Source organism: Rhinocladiella mackenziei, assembly GCF_000835555.1.
Source record: "Rhinocladiella mackenziei CBS 650.93 unplaced genomic scaffold supercont1.9, whole genome shotgun sequence".
Taxonomy (NCBI): Eukaryota; Fungi; Ascomycota; class Eurotiomycetes; order Chaetothyriales; family Herpotrichiellaceae; genus Rhinocladiella; species Rhinocladiella mackenziei.
This window is the reverse complement of record NW_013550596.1, coordinates 1,182,695-1,209,271: the sequence shown is the minus strand read 5'-3', so window position 1 is coordinate 1,209,271 and position 26,577 is coordinate 1,182,695. Positions and strand designations below refer to the sequence as shown.

The 26,577-nt window shown below is 52.3% G+C and overlaps 8 protein-coding genes across 8 annotated transcripts; 1 reads left to right on the top strand and 7 right to left on the bottom strand.

Moving 5' to 3' along the window:
• Positions 1–156: 156 nt before the first annotated feature.
• Z518_10643 (uncharacterized protein) lies at positions 157–3,554 on the bottom strand (the record flags this gene model as incomplete). Its single annotated transcript, XM_013412185.1, has 3 exons — positions 157–988; positions 1,046–1,618; positions 1,672–3,554. 3 exons carry the CDS (start codon positions 3,552–3,554, stop codon positions 157–159), a joined length of 3,288 nt encoding a protein of 1,095 aa, XP_013267639.1.
• An 894-nt stretch (positions 3,555–4,448) lies between these two features.
• On the bottom strand, positions 4,449–4,964 carry Z518_10642 (uncharacterized protein; the record flags this gene model as incomplete). Its single annotated transcript, XM_013412184.1, has 2 exons — positions 4,449–4,641; positions 4,729–4,964. 2 exons carry the CDS (start codon positions 4,962–4,964, stop codon positions 4,449–4,451), a joined length of 429 nt encoding a protein of 142 aa, XP_013267638.1.
• Positions 4,965–6,107: 1,143 nt separating this feature from the next.
• On the bottom strand, positions 6,108–7,682 carry Z518_10641 (uncharacterized protein; the record flags this gene model as incomplete). Its single annotated transcript, XM_013412183.1, has 2 exons — positions 6,108–7,485; positions 7,555–7,682. The coding sequence occupies 2 exons, from the start codon at positions 7,680–7,682 to the stop codon at positions 6,108–6,110; spliced, it is 1,506 nt and encodes a 501-aa protein (XP_013267637.1).
• Positions 7,683–9,041: 1,359 nt separating this feature from the next.
• On the bottom strand, positions 9,042–10,464 carry Z518_10640 (uncharacterized protein; the record flags this gene model as incomplete). The annotated part of the gene is made up of 3 exons (XM_013412182.1): positions 9,042–9,640; positions 9,698–10,045; positions 10,116–10,464. 3 exons carry the CDS (start codon positions 10,462–10,464, stop codon positions 9,042–9,044), a joined length of 1,296 nt encoding a protein of 431 aa, XP_013267636.1.
• A 4,030-nt stretch (positions 10,465–14,494) lies between these two features.
• Z518_10639 (uncharacterized protein) lies at positions 14,495–16,135 on the bottom strand (the record flags this gene model as incomplete). The annotated part of the gene is made up of 1 exon (XM_013412181.1): positions 14,495–16,135. The coding sequence occupies one exon, from the start codon at positions 16,133–16,135 to the stop codon at positions 14,495–14,497; it is 1,641 nt and encodes a 546-aa protein (XP_013267635.1).
• Positions 16,136–22,029: 5,894 nt separating this feature from the next.
• On the bottom strand, positions 22,030–23,110 carry Z518_10638 (uncharacterized protein; the record flags this gene model as incomplete). The annotated part of the gene is made up of 4 exons (XM_013412180.1): positions 22,030–22,615; positions 22,665–22,900; positions 22,952–23,026; positions 23,081–23,110. The coding sequence occupies 4 exons, from the start codon at positions 23,108–23,110 to the stop codon at positions 22,030–22,032; spliced, it is 927 nt and encodes a 308-aa protein (XP_013267634.1).
• A 798-nt stretch (positions 23,111–23,908) lies between these two features.
• Positions 23,909–24,405, bottom strand: Z518_10637 (uncharacterized protein; the record flags this gene model as incomplete). Its single annotated transcript, XM_013412179.1, has 2 exons — positions 23,909–24,019; positions 24,079–24,405. The coding sequence occupies 2 exons, from the start codon at positions 24,403–24,405 to the stop codon at positions 23,909–23,911; spliced, it is 438 nt and encodes a 145-aa protein (XP_013267633.1).
• A 410-nt stretch (positions 24,406–24,815) lies between these two features.
• Z518_10636 (uncharacterized protein) lies at positions 24,816–26,378 on the top strand (the record flags this gene model as incomplete). The annotated part of the gene is made up of 1 exon (XM_013412178.1): positions 24,816–26,378. One exon carries the CDS (start codon positions 24,816–24,818, stop codon positions 26,376–26,378), a length of 1,563 nt encoding a protein of 520 aa, XP_013267632.1.
• Positions 26,379–26,577: the final 199 nt, after the last annotated feature.

The following is a 26,577-nucleotide window of genomic DNA, read 5'->3' as shown; positions in this document are numbered from 1 at the left end:
CATGCCATGCTATGTCTCGCAAAATGTAACCGTACAAGGGTTTTGTTTTTGGCCTCGTCCATAATATCTGATATTTTACTCTTTCATCATTACCCAATCCGACTTCAACCACAATGCCGAATGAAACGTCGTGCTGCCCGAAATGGTGCACGGAAATCAATCCTCATCGTCGTCGTCCACGTACCTCGGTCCTCCCGCCGCGGGCGTCGGCGCATCAAAAGCACCACTGGCATACGGTGTCGGTGCACTCGCAGCGGGCGTCGGCGCATCGAATCCTCCCAATCGATTATGCTTGAGAGGCTCCTTGTTCGCGTTCTTCGAGAAGCTCGGGGCCGGCGTCGGCGCGTCCTGAGCGGCTCCCGGCGTCGGCGCACCGAGATATGGAGTGTAAACCTCGTCATCATACCGACCTGATGCAGATGGAGTCGGTGCCGATACACCGGGCGTCGGCGCATCATAGGGACGTGCGGCCGGCGTAGGTGCCGATGTGGCATTGCCTGGACCACTCCACGCTGGAGTCCGTGATGAGGAAGTGTTGTAAGCAGGAGTCCGTGAGCCGGCGGCGAAAGCGTCAAAGCCCGAACCGGAACTGGACGAGCCGAATCCATGGTCGACGCCGTACGGCGTCTTTGAACCGGAACTCCAGGCCGGTGTGCGGCTGCCGGTGTTGGTAGAGTAATTGCCCGGGCCGCCGTAAGAAGTCATTCCACCTCCTCCATATGAGGTTTGTGAGCCAGATGGACCTTTCCAGGCCGGGGTGCGACCGGATTCAAGACCAGCGCTGCCAGGACCACCCCAAGCAGGTGTTCGTGAGGAAGCACCCCATGCTGGAGTTCGGCCTCCTTCCATGACACCCATTGGAGTTCGGCCTCCAAAGCCTCCATCAGGCACACGCGATCCCGGAGTGCCTTGACCTGCACGGATAGCAGATGGTCCACCACGGTGCTTAGTCCAATCTTCATATCTGGTTCGGGCTTGCGTATTAGGACTGATCAAATGTTAGTGTGCCCTCCCCCATGTCGTCAAAGGAGATTGATTCACTTACTCGATGATGGAAAGGTCGAATTTGCTCAGGGTAAGTATCTTGTTCTTTGTCTGGAGCTCAAGTCTGGCTTCGCCCGCCGTGGTGTCCTTGACAAGAGCTCGATGTCCCTTGTAGACACCTTTGTTGATATGAACCAACTTGCCTTGAAGTGGATCCCTTCCAGGTCGTTGTGGAGGGCCCATGGACATATCCGGTCTCTTGATTTGAAGGGCCGGATTCATCTTGGTCAAATCCGTCGTTGGAGCGGTGATTCGCCCGCCTTTGGCAGCAGTTGTGATGACGTTGGTGCAGCGAGCAACCCAGATGCCGGAATTTTCAATGCCCAGTTTGTTGTGGGCGAACACATATCCACGGTGAATATGTAAGATCGTTCCGGTTTTGCCTTCTCCGCCCGATTCTCGAACGACATCGCCCACTCGAATTTCTGAACCATTCTTGTCCGTGGCCACGGCGTTCTTTCGAGCTTCGATTTTCTGGACTTGCGACGGTATTCTGGTGGTCAATGAACCGTTTTGATCGAGGATTCGAACGGATTCTCGGTCCGCTTTGATGACACACCCAACCGTAGTCGGACTGCACGCGAAGTCAGCAACCAGGAAGGACCCATCACGAAAACCAATACTCACTCAATCTGCACCAGTTCTTGGACGTCAAATTTGCTCGCTCCAGCTCCGCCACTGCCTGCATCGGTGGCTTCTCTGAGATCTTTGCTGAAGACGGTAATCTCCTCGTTACTGGTATTGGCGAGGACGGTGACCTTGTCATCCTTGATCCGGAGCACCATTCCCACTTCATCACGGTATTTGCTTCCTCCCACGATTTTCACATTATCACCCTCTCTAAAGCGTTTTCGGAGGCCCTTGACCGGCACCTCAACCAGTTGGCCTGCAAGGTCACCTTCCGAAACCATAATGGAGACAATATTGCCATTGACAGCTTCCGTCCGGCCAACAATACCCCTCTGTTCCCCTTCGTAAACTTCCACCTCATCGCCCGGCATGTAGTTACCCTCCGCCGTGGCATTTCGCAGACTGTGGGCCAGAGATTCGAGATCAAGAACTTCCGAACCATCCGCTGCTGTCTTGGTCAGTTTGGTGATCTCGTCGAGTCTGGGATTGACGTTCTCCGTGACGAGATGTTGCAGCTTGAAATCCTTGATTAAGAAACCATCCTCATACTGATCACCCCTGTAGTTCCAACTTCTCCCGGAGAGATGTCGGTTCGCTTGGAGAAATCGGTCATGTCGTTTCTTTGCTTCATTCTCGTTGAACAGTCGTTGTGGAGGTCTCGTTGCAAAATTGTTGGTCGGTCCAAAAGCATTGGGCCGTTTTCGCTTTGCATCAGCGACTCCTCCGGGTCGGTTTTGATCTTCATCCATACCGTAGGTAAGTCGGGGCACCAATCGAATAGTCACTTCGAGACCATTGGTCTCGACGCTTTCGATCATGCCCAGATCCCCTTGGTAAAGACCACGTTTGATACGGACATATCCGCCCACCTCCAACTCCTTGTTCTTGGTGACTCGGAGGAGATCAGGCATTTCCTTGACCGGGACCAAATTCATCTTTGATCGGGGATAGACGTCGGGAATGTTAGCCAGCGCATCGTCAACATCGACTTTGCTCCTGGCTTCCACAAAGATGTAACCCGCCATAGGTCCGTCACCTCTTTCAAACGCCGAACAGATTCGCATGGCATTGCGACTGTGTTTACTCTCGAGGAACTTTTTCATGATCTTGCCGACGATTTCTCTTTCCTTTCCAGCTTTGCATCGGACACCCCAAATACTAGGGTCGTTGACATCCGGCATGAGTAGATTTTGCGGTACAAAGGAACTGTTGCTCAACGCCGTGGTTGTTCTGCGTCCGTATCTTTCCTTGTAAGCGGCCGCTTGTTTCTCGGCATCCATCGACGCTTCCATCTGTCGCTGGCGATCCAATTCTCTATGTCTGCCATCATCGTGAACTGCTTCGGGGGGTAGATCATCATCAGGATGGGTATCTTGAATGAATTCGGGTCCCAAATCGTCTTCGTCGGCTTCAACGTCATCGTCATCTTCATCGACCTCGGCTTCTTCTTCGAAGAACTGGTTCAACCCTCTTCTCCGGCGCTTTCGCGGTCGACTTGTGACTGCCTCATCCTCGTCTTCATCTTCACCCTCCTCGTCCACCTCGTCTTCTTCGTCCTCGTCTTCTTCTCCATTCAAGCCTTCACCTTCGCCTTCATCATCCTCGCCATTTTCTACTTGGTCCTCCTGATTGCCTTCTTCTTCGTTTTCATCAACCGGAGGGTCCTTATCTCTTCTCACTGGGGACGCCGACTTGCCGTTCACGCGAGGTTCGCTCTCGAAATCTGAATCAGTTGATCTCTTCGCGACCTGAGGCTTCGAGTCTTCATCGTCATCACCTCCAGCATCAGATCCCGCGTCGACCTCGGGGTTGAAGTCGTTGTCGGATTCTTCATCATCTCCGCCAAAGTCCTGATCTAGCCATGATTGTCCCGAAGCCATCTTCGCTTTTGTCAATTTGAGATGGGAACCTCTCACTAATTAAGTCTGTCGACGGCAAAATTTAGTGTGAGGTCATGGAGATGATTAAAAGGCGAAACTGAAAAGGAAAAGTTGGAGAGTTCGTACCAAGGGCGATGTGAACATGAAATGTTATGGAGACCCCAAAAAGCGCAGGGTGAAGACGCCACCTGCGCTTTGCCAAGCCTGAAGTTTGATATCACGTGAGTGGTGACTAAGCAAAGGGGCTCTTCTTTGGAGGGGCGGGTGGGTTCTCGGTTGAAGAGAATTTTTGGTTTTCCTTGACGTTGTTCAACATAAACAGAGGCCAGGAAGTGTGCACAGAAAATGCACCTAAACCGTCTTTGATGAGTCTGAATCGATCACGGAGACAGTGTCCCCAAGAGGGGGCCACTCTACCGTTCAACGTTCAGCGAGCAACCATAGAATACCTTGCTAGAACAGGCCGTCGTCCCTTCACTGTACGAAGATGGGCGGCTTAGCTTGAGCTGAAGAATTCTTCCGGCTATACGATGGCAAGGCAGACAGGGCCACCTCTCTAGGAAAGCCGCAAGCCAGTTGGGTTTGGCTTGAAGAAAGCCAAGGGCAATGGACATTTTACAGTATCAACCACCTCTCTTGCCATTTCGGTACGGTCATAATGAGCCCTAATCCTAAGGTTGGGTACGTTCCTCCGAAAGCCAGCAGCGAGCATCAGTCGATTTACCTCAAGGGAACCCTGACAGAATCCCTTCTCCATCCCCGCTGGCTTATTTTCCGCCTCATCAACCATCGCATCCCAGCCCGGTCTCAGTCCAGTCGTGACATCCATATCTTGAGGCTGGATGAGCAGACACCAATCCCGACTCTAGAGTTTTCAAAACAGATAGAATTCAATCACAATCGGACAGCCAGATGATTCTCAAAGAAGACCTTCGCAGCAGGCTTGCCGCCCAATGGGAACAAGCTGACGTCAACGGTCGCCATGAGCGCGGTGCAATTGAGGAACAAACCCAAGTAAGATCCATAGACACCAGAGAGGGTGCGATACGGTAGTTGCGAGGTTGAATAGCCGTAGTACTTCCTGCCACTCGGAAGCGGATATGTGAGAGATTGATACCGGCCCAGACGAAGAACGATAGTGCCGTTAGAGACAATAAACAGGTGAAGATCTCACCGGACGCACTGGCTTCTCCGAGAAAAGCGATACAAGCCGAACAAGAGTCGCAAGACGATCCACCATAGAAGACGGCCAGCCTTGTCGATATACCGAAGGAACTGAGGTCCTGTTCCATTGGTCGCCAGGACCTGGAAGGCGCGAGAGCTGGCGTCTGGCAGGAATTGGCAACACTGATGACAGACAGAACGATGACCACGTTGAAGATTGGGAACTAGAGCTGTCACATTCGTCATCTTTATCGCAGGGACAGTAGGAGAGGCTTTCATGTTCGCTCCGCTTGCGCCGAGAAGGCGGTCGCCATCCGGCGGCAGTATCAGTCCAAGGATGAAGAGTGTGACAATGTAGAAAATGGCAATTCTCCAGAACACTTGCTCCGTGGCCTTGGGTAAGGATTTTGCAGGTCTCGAGGCCGAAGATTATCAGTCTGACACACGCACATATTTTCATCATGGACAAGACGAATTCCACCTCATCATGGCCGCGGAACGCCAAAAATTCGGACAAGGCATAGCAGGGCAAGGAATGACACCACCCAGGCGGACACGTGAATATGTCGGTACGCCCGGACTCGATCGTGATAGAAGCAGCAGTTTGTTGTGCCTGCTTTTCAGTTTCCTGGTCAAAGCATCGTCATGATGTTCCGTGACTGGTTTTATCGCCAAGTGTTAAGCCCCATTAAGTTATACTTCGCGGGAGAGTTCTGAATTGGAGGAACTTTGTTCGTGGATGTTGTCCGTGGTAGTCAGGATTTCGGTGATGATTCGATGATCTTCTGATCAAATGACAGAGAGAAGAGACTGCAGGTCGAACGATTTGATAACAATCACAGTCTTTAATAAGATAGAGCCCTTTTTGAACCCTCATCACTTCGTTCGTCTTCTCGCGTTCCCGCACAACTTGGAGCGGAAGTGCTTCCAGCCTCCAGCTCCAGTTCATTTCCCAGATGTAATGTTCCTGCCCGATCTCCTCCGTAAGAAACGTAAAAGCTGGGTGTTGCAATCGTCCGATGAGGTTTTATCTTGATGACCAAGGGGAGAGGGAGGACGCTACAAGAGGATGCAATTCTTCAACCTTCCTTTCTACCTAGTTTTGAAATCTCAAGATACGACATGATACGATGTGGATGAATTTTCAAGATTCCTTTTTATTTTATTTATTGATTTTGATTTAATTTTTGACTCCTTTCACGACCACTATCGTATCTCTTTCTCGCTTCACATCTCGATCCTCGAGTCTGATTCTGACTGTTGTCTCGTGATCAAACGTCTACTTCATGTCACACGCATGAAACAGAGCACAATCATCTAACGTGAACGTTCAGATTCAGACACACCCCGATCCGCCGCGCCGGTTTTCTTCTAACGATTTTTGCCCGCTCACAATTTCAACCCCATATTCACATGCACAGCTTTCGTCTGAGTATACGCCGCCAGGCCCGCCTCACCACACTCCCTACCAATGCCACTCTGCTTGACGCCGCCAAAGGCGACCCTAAAGTCCGAATCATTCGAACTGTTGATCCAAACCATGCCTGCCTCAATCTTCGCCGCAACCCGATGCGCCCTCTCAATGTTCGTAGTAAACACGGCACTTCCCAAACCATACGTGGTATCGTTGGCCATGCGGAGAGCTTCCTCTTCCGTCTGGAAAGAAACGATGACGACGAAAGGGCCGAAAATCTCCTCGCGGTAGATCTTCATCTGATCTTTCACGCCGGTGAAGATGGTAGGTTCAATGAAGAAGCCTTTGCCGTCGCCGACATTCTTGTGCGGGACGCCGCCGGCGACCAAATTGGCGCCTTCAGATTTGCCGGCCTCGATATATCCCAGGACACGCTCGTATTGGGCCTTGGTGACTTGAGGGCCCTGGAAGGTGTCGTCGGCGAATGGATCACCGACTTTGGACGTCGATTTGACAACTTCCTGGAAAGCTTTGACGAATTGGTCGTAGATGCCTTCTTGCACCAACACGCGGGAGGTCGCCGTGCAGATCTGGCCCATGTTCGACATGATTCCGATATGTGCCCATTTCGCGGCCTGGTCAAGATCGGCGTCGTCAAAGACCAAGAGCGGGGATTTGCCTCCGGTTTCCAAGGTGATGTTCTTCATGTTGATGCTCGCGGTTCTCATGATTTGTTTGCCGGTGGCGGTGCTGCCCGTGAAGGCAATCTTGTCCACGTCCAAGTGTGACGCGAGGGCGTGGCCGGCTTCTCTGCCATATCCGTTGACAATGTTGATCACACCGGGAGGAAAGAGGCCGGGGATCAGAGTGGCCAGATACAAGATGGAGAGGGGAGTTTGCTCGGCGGGTTTGAGAACGATCGTGTTTCCGCAAGCGAGTGCGGGGCCAAGTTTCCAGGATGCCATGCCCAGAGGATAATTCCAGGGGATAATCTGACCGCAGACGCCGACGGGTTGTTTGATGGTGTATGCGAATTTTTGACCCGTGGTCGGGATTGTCTCGCCGTGGATCTTATCGGCCCAACCTGCATAGTATCGAATGGTGTTGATGACTTCGCCCAAATCTTCGTTCAGGGCAACACTATATGGTTTTCCATTGTCCCACGTCTCCAACGTCGCCAGCGCTTCCTTATTTTCTTCAATCAGGTCGGCAAACTTGTACATGAGGATACCTCGTTCGGTAGCAGGCATCTCGCGCCAGGCAGGATCATTGAAGGCAGCTCGAGCCGCTTTGACAGCTTTGTCGATATCATCGGCAGATGCAGCTTCGACGGAGCAGATTTCTGATTCATCTCTAGGGATGTGATGTTAGTAACATTGATAGGTGGTAGCTGGTTTTTGGGGGGTGGGGGGGCCTACTCACGTAGGATTGATGCTGGTGATCTTCTGTCCACTGGTAGCTTTCACAAATTCGTTGTTGATGAAAAGACCTGTTGGCAAAGTAATTTTTCGGCCGTTGGGAGCAGTGAGATCAACTTTCAAATCGGCCATTTTGGAAAACTTCCGCAGGGAACTGAGGCACAGATGTAGGGCGACAAATGTGTGCGAAGAAGAAACCCAAGGTCTGGTCCAGGATTTGAACATGTAATTTGAGACCAGACGGCTAATCACGGTGCCTGAAAAGATTCGAAACCTGATTGGAAGCAGACCAGTTCGAGGAAAGCAGCGAAGGTAATGCTCAATTCATTGGTTTGAGATTCGGGACTTGCTTTCCTGTTTGGAGCGTTGGGTCGAACGGTGATGAGCGTTTGAATGGATGAGTGACTAGTTAGTCGCTGAGCTCCGACCAGGAAGTAGAAAGAGGGGAAATTGAGAAGCTCCAAGAAACTGTTGGGAGGGGGGAGAAAGTCGATGATGGAAGAGGAGGGGCAGTTGAGAGCTCCGTTGTGTCGTGTCGATAAGATATCCGCCGCCATCGCGGCTGAGATTTCCTATTAAGCATTAGCATACCTGTGACAAGCTCCTGAGGACTCTCAGCCTTATCGACTATTCATTGCAGATGCCCTGGTCAAGGATATGCAGAACAGTGCGCCAACGTCAATTGCCCGATCTCGAACCCCAGAAATATCCAGGATCAGGGGTGGGTTGAGCACCCAGCAGATCTTGCTCTCCCTTCTCGTGGTCTACTTAACATGTGGGGGAACTTGTTATGGCAGCAGATCCCACGGTCGGATCCCCACTCCAGCAGTTGACATGTGGAAAATTGCATTTCGACGATTGCCAAGCCGGTGTAGGGATCATTACTATACGCCATATCGGTTCTTCGGACGCCACTTATCTGGCCAGACGTTCCGCTCCGCTACCGAGCCACCAAAATGGTGTCTGGTGTATGGTACGCAGGTGACGTCGCAGCGAGTCGTGCCCCCTTGTCTTGTCCACCACCATCTGAAACATCCTGGGCCCCATCCGCCAAAATACTCGATGCGTAGCCGCCGAGCACGCGACGCGGGGATGCAACATAACCCAAGGAACCGTGGCAGGAAAATCCTCCGAATTTTTGTGATGTCGCCACGTCCTGTCGAAAAGGAGCGATCCGAAGTTCTGGGACCGCATCGTGCGCATGCAGGGATGCGCCCCAGGGCCGGCCGGGTGCCAACTGTGCCGCACCTCATGGCGGCGTTCAGCTTCTCAACGGCTGTATGTCTCATTTCGTCCTGAGCGAAGACTCCATTTTCATCTCATCTGGTGATACGGCATGATGCCGGTGCCTTTCACGGCATTTCATGGCATGCCATTGCACATCCCTGTCTTCTGTTAAGCCATTTCCGTGCGCGCTCTCTCGATCCAGTCAGATCAATCCCCATTCATGTCCCTTCAGTCTCATTGGCAGCATCCATGGCTTCGGCACCGTCATGGCCGTTTCCATTGGCGATGAGCTTTAAAGTTCATTTCAGAAGTTCCAGTGGCATCTGCACCCGTGATACCAAGACCGACACCACCTGCAAGTCCATTGACTGCATCACTATTTCCATCGACATCTCCATCGCCAGTTCCCGTCGTATCATATTCCCCGCCATCAACACCAGACTCCTGTCTATCTTTTCCAGCACCGCGACCCAACGAGGTCGGCTCCCCGGCGAGATTGAGAATAAATCTCCATTCCTCGGGCCGGACCGACGAGACACTCAATCGAGACTGCTTGAGCATCTGCATATTCTCCAACGCACCACCCGTCTTCGCGAACGACTTCAATTCCTTAAGCGTGACAAAATTGTCAAATCTCTTGACAAATTCCACGTGGACGAGTTCCCATTTCGGTTTCTCGCGATCGGATTTGGGGTCGTAGTACGGATGGTCCGGATCGAATGCGGATTCATCGACGCTGTGCTCTGCCACGATGCGCATGATGCCCGCGACACCGGGGACTGCACAGTTGGAATGGTAGAAGAATGCCAGGTCGCCTTTACGCATGGCCCGCATGTTGTTGCGCGCAACGGGGTTACGAACACCTAGAACCATGTCAATGAAATCCGGTCGGGGCACTTGATGAGACAACACGAGCTTACCATCCCACCCCTCAGGTTCAGACCTGGCCGCAAGATCGTCAATGGAGAACTTGACGTCGTGACCTTTCTCGATGCGTGATTCGGGTTCAGCCTTCATCAGCCAGTATTGAATACCGTGGTCAAGGATTTCCATGTCCTCCACGTTTGCCTTCCGAGCGTTTTCATTCACCGCCGTGGTCGAAACGTCTTCAGAGTCGGATATAGGTCGGGCCGGGCCGGTATGGACGGACGCAGAGGCTTTGGGCTTTCTGCCTCGCTTTGCTGCAGGCACACTAGCTGTCTTTTGGCGGATCACTGAACGCGCTCTTGGATTGGCGGTGACAGTCGCGGGAGTCGCAGTCGTGGAAGCTTGTCGGCGAATGTATGTCAGCAGGCGTTCAAATTTGCTTCACAGATCTCGGCACGCAAGAAGACTGACCGGCGCCATAATTCTCGAGAGTCCCTTTCTTGGAAGCAGGAGCAGGAGAGACAGTCGTCGGATGTGTGGTCGTTGTCTTGGCAGGTCTACCACGCCTCTTCACGGGAACTTCCGCCGACGGAGGAGCGTTATCATTCTGCGCCGCGGTGGTCGATGAGGGGCGATTGGCGAGACGGTACACTGGCTCACTGACCGAAGTTCTCTTTGGACGACCGGTAAGCGACCGATTCGGTGCTGGGATCGGGTCAGGAATGTTGGAGGTGCCGTCGATGCGGGCTTTCTTTGCGGACGTGCTAGATGCGGATGAGGCTGCGGGCGCGGTGGAAGCCTTGCGCTTCTTGGGCGGCATTTTGACTAGAGGAAAGGAATAAGACTGCGCGCCTAGGGGGAAGGACTGAGGTAGATTGTATGTCGCGGCAGGGCACTGACGACGTTTTCCGTCGTGACGATGACGAGGTGCGTAAAGGAAAAGACGACGCGGTGTTGTAAGAGAAAAGTGAGCAATGTTGAGACAAATGCGTTCGCGCTGAAATGGGGTCAAGCTTGGCAGCCTTGCGCAATCTGTCATCCCATTCAGGCAATTTGTTTGGGAAGGAATCGGAATGGACGTATACATACCCATTGCCAATGGGAAGATTGGAGTGAGTTTGAGGCCGACACTGTACTTCTTACAGGAACCAAAGACTATCTTGAAACGAGGCGCATTGATTCCAAGAACTTCCTTTGCTGAATGCGTGCAGCTCTGCTGAAATCTGCGCGAAAACGGTCATGACATTGGTCAGTTCGACGATTAGTAAGTACAATTTATTATGACAAACGGTAGAGCCACCTCATGCCCACGGTTCGGGAAACGGCGGCCAAACATGAAGGACAGAGTTCTAGGTCCCGTGGCCACTAGTATTTCAGAACCTCCCCGCCGAGAAAAGTCTCTACCAGACAATACTAGTTGCGGCAACCTCACTTCACGTTTCCTTCACTGCGCGGATCGGACATATATCAGCTTCCATCTAGCTTGGCACCGCTCGAAATGAGCTGTTGATGGTCTTGTCTACAAATTGTGGGATTCTTCCGCGCCCACGTTACTCCAGCGATTGATTCTTCGTCCATCGATCGGTGACCGGATAAAGTATAACGCACGCAAGACGACGAAGGCACATATCAACATCCGAAGTCGACATCGAGATGATAACTTTGAAAGAGCAAGGAAAAGGAAATCCCATATCCAAGAAAACATTTGAGGGGAGCCTGTCCCATTCTCCATTCATGCGTTCATTCCACCACTCGAGCGGAATGGAGACGGCTGTCCAATGCCATAGCATGATGACCCGATGACAAGACGTTGTTTTTCCGCGTGCTGCAGGGATGGCCCAGGAGTCGGAGACCAGGGCTGGCCTGTCGGCAGCGTCACTGCCAGCAACCCACCTCCAAGCTGCAATCGTCGGTAATAGGACCTAGCTGGTCGGCTCACTAAGGTCTAGTTCTCTCACCTCCAAGCAGGCCGCTGAACGGAAAAGAAAATTCCCCACGTCTTTTCTTCTGTTCTCCTCCCTTCATGTCCTGCCATATTCCCCGTTTTCTCATGCTTAGGGCCTGGCCAACACCTACCCACGACAAAAGAACATAAAATCACTCATAAGAATTTAGGACGTAAAGGTCGGTTCGTGTTCGTGATGGATGAGGATGACGGAGTGTTGTTGGCCTCTAGCTGCTATCCGACACCAAATGTCCTGCAGCCACGTGTCGACCCGGGAATTGAGTTATCCTCCGGTGTGTGTGCCACTGCCCTTGCAGATAGATAGTCGCAGTTCCAACTTCAAGTTGGGTGTTGTGTCATCCGTTTCCTTGTCCGGCTTCCTCTCCGCCATCTCCCCTCTCTCGCTGGGCACTTTCAGCAGGAAAATGCGCCCGGTCATGTTTTCCCTGCTGCAGTAGCTAAGGCACCCAGCGTCCCCGTCACAGTGTCAAGGTGCTCGTTTTCGTTTCGGCTCGAAACAGAAGCCGATGCGGAAGCGGGTGTGTACGAGTTTCAATATAGCGCGGTAGTTGACTCGTCGCCTCACCCTTAAACTCTTACCCTCCTTTCTGCACAAATATGCATGCAACATGCAAGCTGCAAGCGAAAGAGAACCAAAGCAGGGGGGGCCCCAAAGGCCTCCTGTATTCTCCCAACCAACCGGAGGTACGGGTCCCCGGAGGTTTGTCACCGCTAAACTAGAGAGACCAAGCAGGTGATACCTCCTGAACATCAGCAAGCAGCCAAGTGTATGCATAGTTGGTTAGCTGTGCATGCAAAACACTCTTTGGTCAACTTCGTCACCTGCATCAGAACTGCGTCACGCTTATCACCAAGTGTCCGCTCCACATCATGCACTTCTAGCCATTGGTGTCGGTCATCGTGCCTGCTTTCTCACTTTCAGGCGAGAGTGCGCGGAGACGATGAGACTCTTTTTTGCCGGCTGTCTCACTCATTCTTATTAGGTACAGTACCAAATCGTCCACGTGTTGACGAACCCAATGAACCGCCTTGGGCCCCCCTCATTCCTTCCCTCCTTCCCTCCCATGATCCTAGTCGTTAGTTGCGCAAGGCGGTATGCCATATGCAATGCAATGCAGTGTGAAACAGAGGCGGCTGTTGTGCAGATTTAGGCCGCCATGCAGCGAACATCGCCGTCAAGTTTCATCCACTACTAACTACCTTTAGTTTTCCAACGTGACCCCGTCTCCGTTTTGTCACGGCACACTCTACTTCTATAGGGTCTTGGTTCTTGAGGTCAATCAAGCTTGACAGTTTCCTAGATAGACCAGCTTTCTTCGGAGAATACTAGGCATGGGGATCAAATCAGCAGAAAAGCGACAATTGTTGCCCAACTGGTAAAGCAACCAATTGAACCGGAGAATTTTACTCGATCAGCTCGCCTTCTGGGGCTGTTGGGGCTGCTTGGCCTCTGTAAGCGGTTGGCGATTTCTCTTCTTCAGCAATTCAAGCGGATGAGAAGCCACTTCCTTTGCGAAGTCCCTTTTCTTCTTGCCTGAACCGCCCCCGCCCTTCTCCGATCTACCGTGCATTCGATCTCGGTGAGGTGGCGGGCTGGCCTCGTGGTCCCTGGTTCCATGATCCTGGCCAACCATCGGTAGGCGTAAGTCGAAGCCGAAAAGAAAGGACGCGGCTAATCTTAGTCTTGATCTCTTCGCGATTGTAGCGCCAGCCTACTTCCCTCTTTGCTCTGTCGAATCTCGATGGCGGAGTCAAACTATTTTTCTTTAAAATTGTTTTCCGCTAGGCTTGATGATCACCTGAAGGCGACTCCTCTGGATCTCAAAGGCCCATGTCCGCCCACACCGCCAAGGGAGCCGATTTTTAGAATCTATTTCTTTCCAATTGGTACGGATCTCATCTGTTTTTCCTTCTCTTGGGCCCAGTACTGCATGACTAGCCTCTTCTTGAGGGGATTGGCGGTACTTATTGACACCAAGTGATCATCGAGGGTCGTGGGACATATCAGGTGCGCAACTAGCTCCAGCTCTAGTTGTGCCCTTTTGACAGCATTCGCATCTGTTGAGGGGTTGGACCTGTGCCAAAGGCATGCTCGGAGGGCCAACTAAACTGCTGGCTGCCTGAAGAATGTCCTGACCCACGATCAGCACTGGAAAGCTGGATACCCACGAGCGTCTGGTGCTCACCGCCCCCTCCTCAGAGTCCTCGAGCAAATAGTGGAGGCAAAGCGGTGAGAATTGGCAAAGAATCACTTTGCTGCCGTCTTGTGAAATCGAGATACGGCGGCCGAATTCCAATGTCATGTAAAATATATGTGGCAAATTTGTGATGCGTATGGGTCGTCTCTCGTGGATACATATACAAAAGTACATTCACCAACGATGTGGTGGTCTGATCCTGCCAGAACAGCGCCATTTCATCCATTCTGGGTCCTTCTTGCAGTGTCTGGTCCTGCTCCTCTCTCATTCATCCCTCTCTGAAATTATCCCAACGCCACAAGTGTAAAGAAGAATTATTCTCAAGAAAGAAGTCGGGTGGGGGGTATCTTGCAGATGCAACACACTCAACAAAACTTGAACAAAGGAGCTATTAGTCGACAGAAAAGTAATTCCAACAGTGTATCATCTTCCGATCTGTGCAAAAGGGGCTTTGAAATGGGCCCGTATGACGACAGTGGAGCATCCTGTCCTGATTTCGGTCATTCGTAATCATGTCCCACCATTGTAGGTAAGGGATGCTGCGTCTGAGGTTGCCCTCATAAGTCGTCTCTCTAGGAATGGTCATCTCGTCAGAAAGAAAATTTCTTGTTTGGAGGGGGTGGGGGTTTGTTTGTTTGTTTTTTTCCTCATTTTTTCTTTTGGTGATGTAGATTCCAGTGTGTATTTCACCGTCCCGAGCTCCAACTCCTGTCAAAAGGATCTCTTCGAAAAGGGTCGTACGATTGTGATCGCGTTATGGACGGAGGCGGAGGTCCTGGAGGTAGTGTTCTAGGCGTTCCGAATTGACTCGATCCAGCAGGCGGAGGAAGCGGTAGAGGAGGTTGAGATGGAAATCCAGCGCCATATGCAGACGTTGGTGGTGAATGAGCCTGTCGTCCGATAAATGTAGGTTGGTAGTCACCAGTTCGACGGCGTTGAGCCGTCGAACTCTCTGGCAAGTCGCGATACGATTCATCTAAAGCAGGTGGATTTTCAGAGCTCCCTCCAGTTGTTGTTGTTGCCGCCGCTGCCGCCGCCGCTGCCGCCGCTAGTCTCCGCTGTTGAGGGGATGGAGGTCGAGGGAGGAGTTGCCCAGGAGGAACGTGTCTCGTCGCCATTTCACGGAAGTAGTTTCTTTCAGCAAGATAGTAGTCTCGTTCTTCAATCAAGTCTCGAAGTTCTTGCTGCAAACCCGAAATCGTCTGCGATGCTTCCTTCTCTTTCTCCTTTCGTCGCGCTCGAAACCGTGCGGACGCCCCTGCATTGCGCTTTCTCTTTTCGTCTGCTACTTTCGATGCCTGCTGCAAGTCCAATTCGACCGGAACCACCATCGGACCTTGATCGGTGTCTAGGGTCATTTGATACGAAGCCTGGCCGGCTTGGTAGCCTTCATGAGGTCCATGCGCTTGGTGTTCCTGACCAAATCCACCCGGACCGGCGGCTGGCAAGACTCTGAATGTACCAGGAGGTTGAGGTTGAGATGGCGTCCGTCCAAGGCCGTAGCGGTAACTCGGGGAAGGCTGCTCGAGCTTGGCGTAGGCTGTCTGAGAGGTGGATGGCCGGTCACTCTGCGGCAAGATCGGCTCCAGGCCACGGGCAGGACTTTCAGGCACATGTGCCGAACGAGGTTGACCCCCCGTTTCGAGCGGCGCTAGATTGGGCAAATTCGATCCAGTCGCGACAGCCAGCGATGGTAGGGGAGGGATTTCCGACGTCCGGTATGGCCCAGGTTCGGCCGTGTACGTCCGCCCCGCCGGTCCTGGCAGAGGCTGTAATGGTTGAATGGTAGAATGAAATGTCGGATTCCTTCTCGCTCCCAGACTGGTAGCACGAACTGCTGGCGACTTTGGTGTCAGAACACGCCTTCCCAGACGGGCGGAAGCCGGCTGATCCTGCTCTCGAGTTTGAATCGGCGATCTGGGATCGGTTCGTTTTCGACTTCGCGGAGATTCAGCCGGCGCCGGAAGTAAACTCTGGGTGATACTCATGGCAGGCTGACCAAGGAGTCTGACGTGAGGAAGCTCCCTCTCTTCTGGATCTGCTGGAGGATTCAAAATACTATGCACGCCCAGGGCTCGGGATGGAGTTTGTGCAGTTGACTCGGCCGACTGTCGACGAGAACTTGCTCCTCCACCAACTTCGGTCACAAGTCTCCCCGGGGCAAATCCACCATAGCCTCCATAGGCCTCCGTCTTCGGAGCACTGGCCGTGCCTGGTCTTGACGACTCAGCACTGGCGCCAGATGTTTGTGAAACTGGATTCTGTGTTCCGGCAGTGGCAGGAGTGGTGACAGACGGATGCTCTGTTGTGGGAGAAGGTTGTGACATGTACTTCGGAGCCTCCTCGTGCGGCTGGTACCCCAGTCGCGAACATGGATATGCCTCCTGCGGCCTTCCTCCGCCTTCCTCCCTCCTCCGATATTGAGCACCCGTAGGAGTTTCCTGACCGGTCTGGCAAGATGAATAGTCCCACGGTTGGGAGAAGTAACCCGGATTTGGAGGTGGCCTCGGATACTGTGGAAGAGAGAGACTGACGCCGAGAGTAGCCAGGGTGAAGGTGCCGCTGGTCTTCGGATGCTAGATAGGTCAGAGAGAAAAGGCCGCGGATGGTAGTCTTGCGCGAGGCCAGACTTACGGGAGTACTTCTAGGAGTCAGACGAGGGGTACAAGTAGGGACAGATACCCGCAACGAAGATTGCGCATTCCAAGACCAGACGCATTTGCGCAAACGTCCCCAGGCTTGCTCGGATCGTCAGATAATTCGCGGTGGGTGAAGAAGAGGCGGCAAATGAGAGTCATCAAATGGAAACCCTAGCCCTGAGAGGTCCGTTCGAAACCAGCACAACGAAGCCAGGCAGACCAGGAGTTATGATGATGGCGAAAGCAAAAGGAGAGCAATTAATTTTTTCGCACGGACTGGCCCAGGGTCAGCTCGTAATATTTCATCGTACGGAGTTGACGGTAAGCAGGACTCGAGAAGGTACCCTTTTCGATTTAATGGCTGGCCACAATTCCTGGGACGGGGAACCGGAACACATTTATTTGCTGGAGTTCTGATGCTTCCAGGCTTTCTAGCGCTTTGCCGGGTTGCGTCGTCACGATCTGAGCGTCGCTCGAGACAGGGACGTTTTGGCCCAACCCCGGCAAGCAAGCATCAGTGATCCATCCATCGGTGAGCAAGGAGTATAGTAGGAGAAGAAAGGAGGAGGGAAGTGGGTCACGACGTCCGCCGGTAGACAATCAAGCCATGCATATGCAGCGGATGGGCGAAGAGAGGCAGACGCCAGTGATCAGATTTCGCTCGAGGTTCAAAGCAAGCCAGGCAGCTAGGTGGACTTAGCTCATCGTTCGAGCCATGCCTTTGACAAGCGCGTGATGGAACCGGCAGGCGGGATGAGAGCAGCGCTGGGCAGCAACGTGATAGCGCGACTCGAGTCGGCACGGCGGTGATGTGGCGCTGCGGACGCCTTTTGGGGAGGGGGGGAGGGGCAGTGGTAAATGTCAACTAGCCGTGGGGCGTACTTGACAGGGCTTCGGCATGAAACGGAGGACGGGGGCCCTGACCAGAAGGGCCAGGGGTAGAGACATGGGTCCGCACAGGTTATTTGGGGGGGGGGGGAAAAGCCTGGGTCGTCGCCCAAAGGCACGACAGACGTGAAATCCTCCCATGACATGGAGGTGGACGGGGTGAGCGTGGTCCATCCAGACAAGTCAGCGAGCAACCTTTTTTGACAGGTCGGTTCCTCCGTCTTCTAGCATGATCAGAGGTTGTCTTCCTGTACGCGGGGCGGGCAGAATAATGACATTGACAAGAACGACCAGGGGCCCGAAAGTCTGCTATGCAACCATGTCTGGCATAAGAGGCTAACAGGTGCATTAGCCACTTGCTCCTAGCTAGCCTGACCCGACGTCGGCTTGCATCCCCCGTGCAAGCGGTTTTTGGACCCTCGTAGCGTCGTCCCAGAAAATCTGCTGGCCCAGTGGCGAAGCTAAGCAGGGTCGATTGGGGCACGCTGCAGTCATCATCCCATTGGGTGCGGCTCTGATGACATCTTCGCCTGGGATCAGGCATCAGAGCTCCATCCCCTGTCCAATACGAACAGCTCTTCTGCTTTGGGACCAACAAAGTCTCCCCGATGTTGTCCTGAACCCTGGACGAGTGATGGGGGATGCAGCGCACGCTCAACGTCACAGCGCTGTTAAGGTACAGTAGGTGATCTCTTTATTCCTGGCATTCGTTTGGTGACCTGGTTGGGAAATGAAATGTTCATCGCACGAGAAGAGAGATACCCCCATGTCTTCGGCCTCCGGCTCCCAAGTTTCATTGCAATGGTCCAAGCCGATCCAAAAGGTTTTGACGATCTTCGAGGGGAATAATCTCAAAAAGGACCACCGCTTTCTACGAAATTGGTAATCTTGAATTCCGGGAAATTTTGCTGCCAACCAACCCCCCCAAAAATAAAATAAGGGCCGGAGCCCTTTGGGTTTATTTCCCCGTGATCGAGAAGAAGACAACGACCCAGCTGCGAGCAAAGCTGGTGACGCGATCAGATTAGTAGCTGTCTCTCGCAAAGCATAAAAAACAGTCTCCGTAAGTGGCGGGAGGAATCCAGTCGACCAATCCACTGGATCGGAGCCAACGCCAAAGATGCTTGTCCCGGCCGCAGGCGCGTCTTGAGTGATCATGTCGATCATGACCTCCAAGGGGGTGAGAAGTGCAAGAGCCAGTGGTTTGGGACTGTCTCAACTCGTCTTGCCTGCATGAGTAAATTTAGGTTCCTGCAATATACCTCTTCTGGGGAGGGTCGCGAATGTGCGAGTGGTTCCTTCAGCATAATTTTCACCACTTGTGGATATCAATCCCGACCGTAAATCATCAAGCGTGGGTATAATTAATGAAGAAGCCCCCATGCTATACTGTGTTGGGCATATTGATTAGACGGTCGAACTGGCAGCGCTGAATAAAAAAGTTCCTAGCTGTGGGAACCGTCGAATCAGGTAAGCTACCGGGACAAGGTGACCGAAAAGAAGCCGCAGGCTGAGCCGGGAGTCCCAGAACATCAGATCCACGGTGAGCGTCCCAAAAATGTGTTAACAGTAGAGTTCGGCTTGGAAGACTACCAGAGCGCAATGGTGTGTCGTCCTCACCTACGGAATGTTGCACAATCATGGTACTGGTGTGGTCATAAATTTCCGTTAAAAGAAAAAAAAAAAAAGAAACCCCAAAAAAGTAGTCATCTCTTCTCCCCAGGTCAAGGAGAAAGTGGTTCGGCTCAAATTGCCATGTTCCGCCCTCCTGGTGGGCTGGAACCATGAATGCTGAATCTGGACGTCTATTGTGAAGTTCGGAGGTCTCCGTAGCGGTACGATGAATGGATTCAGCTCGATCCGAACGACACCCCACACGAAGGATAAAATGGTGCAAGGGTCGTTCCTCAATAAAAAGGCAGGCTTTCTAAGGTTGGACTATGTCAGTGATATCGCAGCCCATCCGGGCACACAGCATTACCACATCACATCGCGATGTCCTTTGGATACGGTCAGTCAGTTTCATGACTAACAGCAGATAGTGCTGCAAGTGCGTTCCACGCCACGGAGTGACCTTATGCATCCAATCCTCCGTTTGGCTGCCTCGGACACGATTGGAGCTGCAGGTGGTTGGTGCGATATGCAAGTCCCCAGGCCAGCTCCCGCGCATCTGCAGCAGTGCAGCCCCAAACCTGCAGGTGAACTGTATTCGGGGACCCGCAAGATAAGATAAATCCATGCCAGCGGACGTGGTTGTTCCCATAGTTGCCGAACTGTTGAAATGGGCGCCTAAAAGGTCAAAAGGACGGATCCGTGCCGATGGCTGAGATGACAACCGAACTTCTTGGACTTCACTGGCTCTCACCAGGGCATCTGATATTCACAAGAGGCCTCGTGGTTGATCTCAACTGGTGGCCCTCCTGACCGATCAAGTCATGATTGATTGGATAATCGTTGCTCTTTGGAGCGGACATTTACTTGTTTTTTGGGGCTGATCGACGGTCCCCATTGCGGACCAGTTAAACGTAGAAGCCGGTCAAGTCGTGGGTTAATACGGTGAAGAGTCTCTGTTCTGCGCCTGCTGCAGTCGTTAATTGCTGCATCCAGCAACATCAGATACGCATCCATCTGTGGAATGCTCCGCTCTCCACTGAGCCAATACTGTGGTTCTCTGAGCCTGAGGTCCAATTTTGGCGGCGGTGGTTCAGTTCTCTTGCGGTTAGCTTTGCTGCAGTGTCCTCACAAATCGCAGTGAAGCGAGCGTTTAGTGCAATTCCCTCCAGAACCCCTGACTTGCATTCCTGTTGTATATTCGTATAATTTCATGTCGATCATGAAGACTTCGGCACGTCATTTGTGCAACATGGCGCGCATTGTTGAGTGGAGGGAATATACCTAAGAGTGGGGGGCCAAAATAACCATCCGGTACGATTTTGTAAAGGACGCCGATATCAGGACATTGTTAGACATCAGAGTCGAAGATCTCGGTACGATTCACTTCCCATCGTGGCGATGGTGCCGGGCCTGGGATACTGATTCGAAAACCATATCGGTCAATGTTTCCAAATGGTCCAAGCTTGCTCATAACTAGTGTAGCAGCTGGGCACCAAGGAAGCAAGCACTCTTGAGAATCCGGCGATGTCCATAGTCCACACCACCGGGACACTGCTCGGGGCGAAAGTCATTCTCAATGCAGTTTCCTTGTTGTTAGTCAAGGGCCGGCTCCATTGGCCGACTTCCGTCCGCTTGGAGCCAGAGATGATGGAATGGCCGTAGACAATTGATAATTGGATAACCAGGGAGACGGCTGGTCAGGAAGGTCGGCCACGTGGGATTTGCTGTCCATGGGGCTTAGCATCCCCTGCAACCCAATCCTTAGGGTCTCCATCCCTGGTCATGGTTGCACCCATGCTCGCAGGGGCCGTTTCCGTTTTATTGTCAATGACGAAGGCTCGGTGCGCGGTCGGTCCACCATTCTGTTTAGCGTGGCCATTCTGGTGCCTTGCTCGTAGCCAGAGTCAGGGCCCGGAAACGGCGAGGTGAGGCGCAGGATTTTCAAACAATAGGAACAAGAATTGATTTCTCGTTCACTCCCAAAGCAAATTGTACGTCCCATTTCGGAGCAATCCAATCACACTGACGACACCGAGGGGTATAAGCAAGGTGTCGATTCGGGATAATGTACGGGGGACCAATCATCGCTCCCCCCCCCCCCCCCAAAAAAAGGCGAAATGCGGCAGACATCCGTGTTGTCTCTGAATTGTCATCTCTCGTTTCGCAAGCGGTTCACCCCTATTAAGGGAGAGAGAGAGAGCGTGTGTATTGTCGACTTCAGGTGATTGTTAGGCAGACTGCGAGGAGAGTCGTCCTTGTCTCAGAAACGAAAAGCCTCAAATTTCCCCAGGATCTTACGTTCCGTCTTCCGCTCACCTAGATTGCCTACCGGACTTGCACGAGATCGTTTTGAAGGTTGTTGAATTTGACAGCCTTGAAAATTAAAGGACGACCTTTCTTTTGGGGGGAGGCTGCTTGCATTGCCGAGAACCTTTTTGTCGCAGGCGGGCTTGATGGTGACCCTTGCCTAGCCCAACATTTGCCGGGGGTGTTTTCGAGAATCAACATTGAATTCGTCTGAATTTTTGGTGCGCAACAAGATTTGAGAAAAAGCATGCGCTCGTACCACATCAGTGGCACCTCGCAATCCCGCAAATTTCGATAGAACAAGGACTGTGGAGATGCTGATGCATTCGAGAAACAGGAAATGTTCCATGACTAGCTCCGGGAGAGAATACGGTAGGGCCTAAGGACGTCGCAAAAGACCGCTTGGAGAAATTGATCTTCTCAAATATTGAGGGAATCATTGGCATGTACGGGAAATCCCATTCTCGAAATGGCTGATCAAAGGAATGTCTCTCGCTTGTTTTATTGGGATGGAGATCCTAGCAATAAGGCTGCGCCTGCGCCGTCCTCGTCTACCCTAGACAGGACTATTTGCGACCAGGGGCCAGCAGCCTTGTCGAGGCGCAGTCAGCCCTGTGCTGGGGAAGAGATCCCTGTTCCAACCCGACCTTGCGCGAATTGTCATTCTCTTCCCCCTTGAGCCATGACGTTTCATTCGATACGATTGCATCGATGTTAATTTCACCCTCCCCCCTGGTCGACCGTTTCGTTTCTAGAAGAACACGAAAAGTCTTCTAAATCAAGCGAGCCCGGTACCTCGGCATGCCCCTGATTCCGACATCCACTCTGAACAAATTTCCAGCAAATTGGGCCGACTCAGGATACTGGTCAGGCTCAGATTCCTCGGCGCTAGTGATGAATAATTGGGTGCCAGCGAAGGTAGGGCAAGTGATATTACGTGTTGGAAGGTGAATAATCCCAGTTATCTCACCCTGAGGGGATATTCGAATCACTTTGGAACCACCGTAGCAAGCTTGCCAGATGTTCCCCTCAACATCCATGGCCTGCCCGTCGGGATGTATTCCTTCTTCGCTCAGATGGAAGAAGACTCTCAGGTTGGAGATATCTCCGGTTTGGGAGTCGTAATCACACGCATACACGTTCTGTGAGATAGACTCGGTAAAGAACATGGTATTGTCATCTTCATTCCAGGTGATGCCGTTCGGGATTATCATGCTCTCGTGCATGGTGCGTAGTGTTCCATCATGATCAAGTCGAAACAAGACGCCTTCTGGGGTCAGTTCAGACACTTTGGGATCAACAAATGCTTCAACCCAGAATCGACCTTGAGCGTCGACGGCGCCATCATTCGATCGCATTCTACCAAGGAAGTGAGAGATCGATCATCCTCCCACTTTCCGTGTCTTACCTTCTTGTCTGGTCCGGTGCCATTGGTCCGCTCCAATATTTGGCCACATAATCATGCTCTCCAGTTTTGAGATTGAATTTGGTCACGCCGTCCTTCGCCCCGGCTAGGATGATTTCCGAGGAATCAACGCCTTCGATATTTGCCGTTACGCCAATGGGCATCTTGGTGTCGATGATCCGGATCGAATCGGGACCTTTGGCCAGATCAATGATGAAGATTTTCTTGTTGTTGATATCCTGATTCCCCTGTCAACACGGGTGCAGCATCACTCAAAACGACTGACACACCATGTACCGAAGCTCATGACGCTCTTCAGTGTAGTAAGGACCTTCCCCCAGACCACATTTTGAAGGATAGTACGCCTGGTATAATTTAGAATTCGTCTGCTGGGGAGAGAAAAGAAAAAGGTGGCTAACCTCCTTTACTGTCCACTCTTGTACACCCATTGGCCTCACCATCTCAACAGGAAAAGCGCTTTGTCAAGATGTGCTCGATCGAGACTATACAGTTATTCCTCTCCTGGGCACATCTGGGGATCAACAAATTTACAAATATTTCTCCCGCAACCTGCCAAGACCCTCCTGCGTACGTCCATTCCTCATACAAAGCAACTCCGTCGGCGGTCTCATCCGTCCCAAAATGAGCCAAGTGGGTTCACGATGCAAGAAAATGGAGAAGAAAACTTATCGCTATCACGAATCGGAAGCCATGCTTGCCGAAGATGACCCGGAGGGCAGACGCTGAAAAAGGACTGGAGAAGACAATACCATCACATCCTGACTGTCTGGTTGCAGAGCGGGATCTATTCCCATTGACGTATACAGGATCTATCTGCCCGACCGAGGACTCAACTATCGGCATCGTGTCACATACTTCGCACCATGTCCAACTTTCTGATGCAGTACTCGACAACAAGGGGACGCAAGTTCGCTGGACTCCCTAGTTCAGAGATGCAACTGTCAACCATGAAACACAATGGACAAGTCGGCGGCTCGAACGAATGCTGGCTTCGCCGCGCTTGAGACCAACTCGTTCGCTCGACGATCTCTCTTTCTCCTAGTCCTGATTAATATTAAATCTGCTCATGAGCGTAAAATCGAAACCGGACAGGTTGGGCTCTATGTACTCCGTAATGAGGATGACTCATAAGTCGAGTATAACCGCCCGCTTCAGTCAACACAACTCAATTGGTCGCTGGGGTGATTTGATTCCTTCGGATCGTAGGAGGGGGCCTTTTGGATCTTCTATCCTTTAACGGCTGGTGTGATGAAGGCCTTGATGGCAAGAGTGGCATTTCCATCATGAGATCGCAGCAGTTCTGTAGCCTTGGGCTTGGAGAGATCCAGTTCCTCCATCTGCATTCATGTCAGTTCCATATTCTCACCGCGTCCAAGCGATTGCCACTGTTACGCACCAAAAAGTTGACATCCTCAGCCGCAATCTTGACCTTCTTCTTCACCTCGACCTCCTTCTTTGTCTCTGCCTTCTTAGGATCCTCCTTCTTCTTCCTGACTCCACCGGCAATCTCGAGTCTTGACATAGCTTTCCCCAAGGCCTCTTGATCCGCTGCAGAGGGTTGTTTGGTGGCCGTCTCCCCATTCTCTTGGGACATGTCATTGGCATTCAATGAATTGAGGGCCGCCGCAGCTTTGCGGTCCTCGGCGCTGGCGGGTAGGTTCTGAGAGGTTTCATCGTCCGCAGCGTCTACGGCTGTCGAAGCCGATGGTATGGGCTCGGCCATTTCGGTGGTGGGTGAGGAATGAGGCGTGACGGGGAAGGTAAGTATGAAAGGGTGCGTTCTCGAGTTTCAATTCTGTGATTCCCAAAGAGGAATGGCGCCCCAATTGACAATAAGACATCGAGAACTTTTCCTTCTGCCGAGTTCACTGTCGTGCATCACCATGGCCACCTCATGATCGGGGGGAGGGCCATGTCTCCTTCAATACAAACATTTGCACTCATTTGTGGGCCAAGGGTCATTGAGCATTTCTACGGCGCTGGAAAATTTTCCCCCAAACTCCGCGAGCACACTCGAAACGAAGACATCTGCTCCCATATCGAAGATTCAATAATTTTCTCCCTCCTCCCAAGAAAAGACATATACAGTGACCGGGACCGGATTCTGAATTCTCTATCCGCGTGCTTTAAAATATGGCACAAGACGGCCCTTCATCCATTTGGACACCCTCAAGCTGGAGATCCAAACCTGTCCTCCAATCCGTGACGTACAACGACACCCAAAGCTTCACCCAAGCCATCGACAAACTCAACAAGCTCCCACCTCTCGTGAGTCCGCGAGAAATCGTCAAACTTAAGAACGAGCTCCGTGAAGTCGCACGGGGAAATGCTTTCTTACTCCAAGGCGGCGACTGCGCCGAACTCTTCGACTACTGCACCCAAGACATGATCGAGGCCAAGGTCAAATTACTCCTGCAAATGTCGCTGGTCTTGATCTATGGAGCAAAGAAGAAAGTCGTCCGCGTCGCCCGGATGGCAGGACAATATGCCAAACCACGCTCATCTCCCATGGAGACGGTCAAGGGCGTCGCCATGCCCAGTTTTCGAGGCGACATCTTGAACAGCTACGAACCAGACCCCAAAGCCCGAGAACCAGACCCAAAGAGACTCGTGGACGCATATTTCCATTCAGCCGCCACGCAGAATTACCTCCGGGCGGCGGTCTCCTCTGGTCTCGCGGACCTACATGCTCCACTGGACTGGAGTCTAGGCCATGTCCGCGATCCCACGGTCCGGGATAAATATCAAGTGATCGTGGAGCGCATCACCGACACATTAGAGATGATGCGCACGATCGGACTCGACACAGGCGGCGGCCTCGAGACGGTCGACCTCTTCACCTCACACGAAGGATTACTCCTTGAATACGAGCAATCTCTAACCCGTCTCTCCAAACACCCTTCCAACGCCTTTCAGCCAACACGATTACCATCTCACTCCTCCTCAATTCACAAAACCCGCCAAGCCTCGCTTCCAACACAACTTCCACCCCCTCCACCCCCGACACAAGGCTACTACGACACATCCGCCCATTTCATTTGGATCGGCGATCGCACTCGCCAACTCACACACTCTCACGTCGAGTTTTGTCGCGGTATCGCCAACCCCATCGGTGTCAAAGTCGGCCCCAGCATGCCAGCTTCAGACCTTGTCCCTCTCCTCGACATCCTCAACCCAAGCCATGAAATCGGCAAAATCGTCCTCATAACCCGCTATGGCCACGACAAAATCGCCACACATTTACCAGGTCATATCCGCGCGGTCCAAGCCTCCCCCCACCGCGACACTGTCGTCTGGCAATGCGACCCGATGCATGGCAACGGGCGAAATGCAACGGTCCAAGTTCCCTCCACATCCGCCCCTGGTGATCCTGAAACTTCCACGATCAAGACCCGACGCTTCAGTGATATCTTGTCTGAGCTCAAACAAGCGCTCCAAATCCACCGCTCCATGTCCAGCTACCTGGGCGGCGTCCACCTTGAGTTGACGGGAGAAGCCGTGACCGAATGCGTTGGTGGCGCCGAGGAACTGACTGAACAGGACCTGAGTCTCAACTACGCGACGTTCTGCGATCCAAGGCTGAATGAGAAACAGGCGCTCGAACTGGCATTTTTAGTTGCGGGATTTTATCGCGAGAATCAAAATGATACGAGAAAAATGGACGTAAATGGGACTCGAACGTCAATATCATTATGAATGAGACGATATAAAAGCTAGACTTCTTGAGACACCTTAGCCCACTCCATTACCAATCTTCGCGACGGTGAGAAGGGAAAAAGAAAAAAGCCGAAATATGAAAAGGTCAAACGACAAAGAAAAGAAAGAAAATGGTGAAGGAAACAGGCGAAAGGTGAAATGTACAAAAGGAAATGGACATTTTACTTGAAGCCTCGTC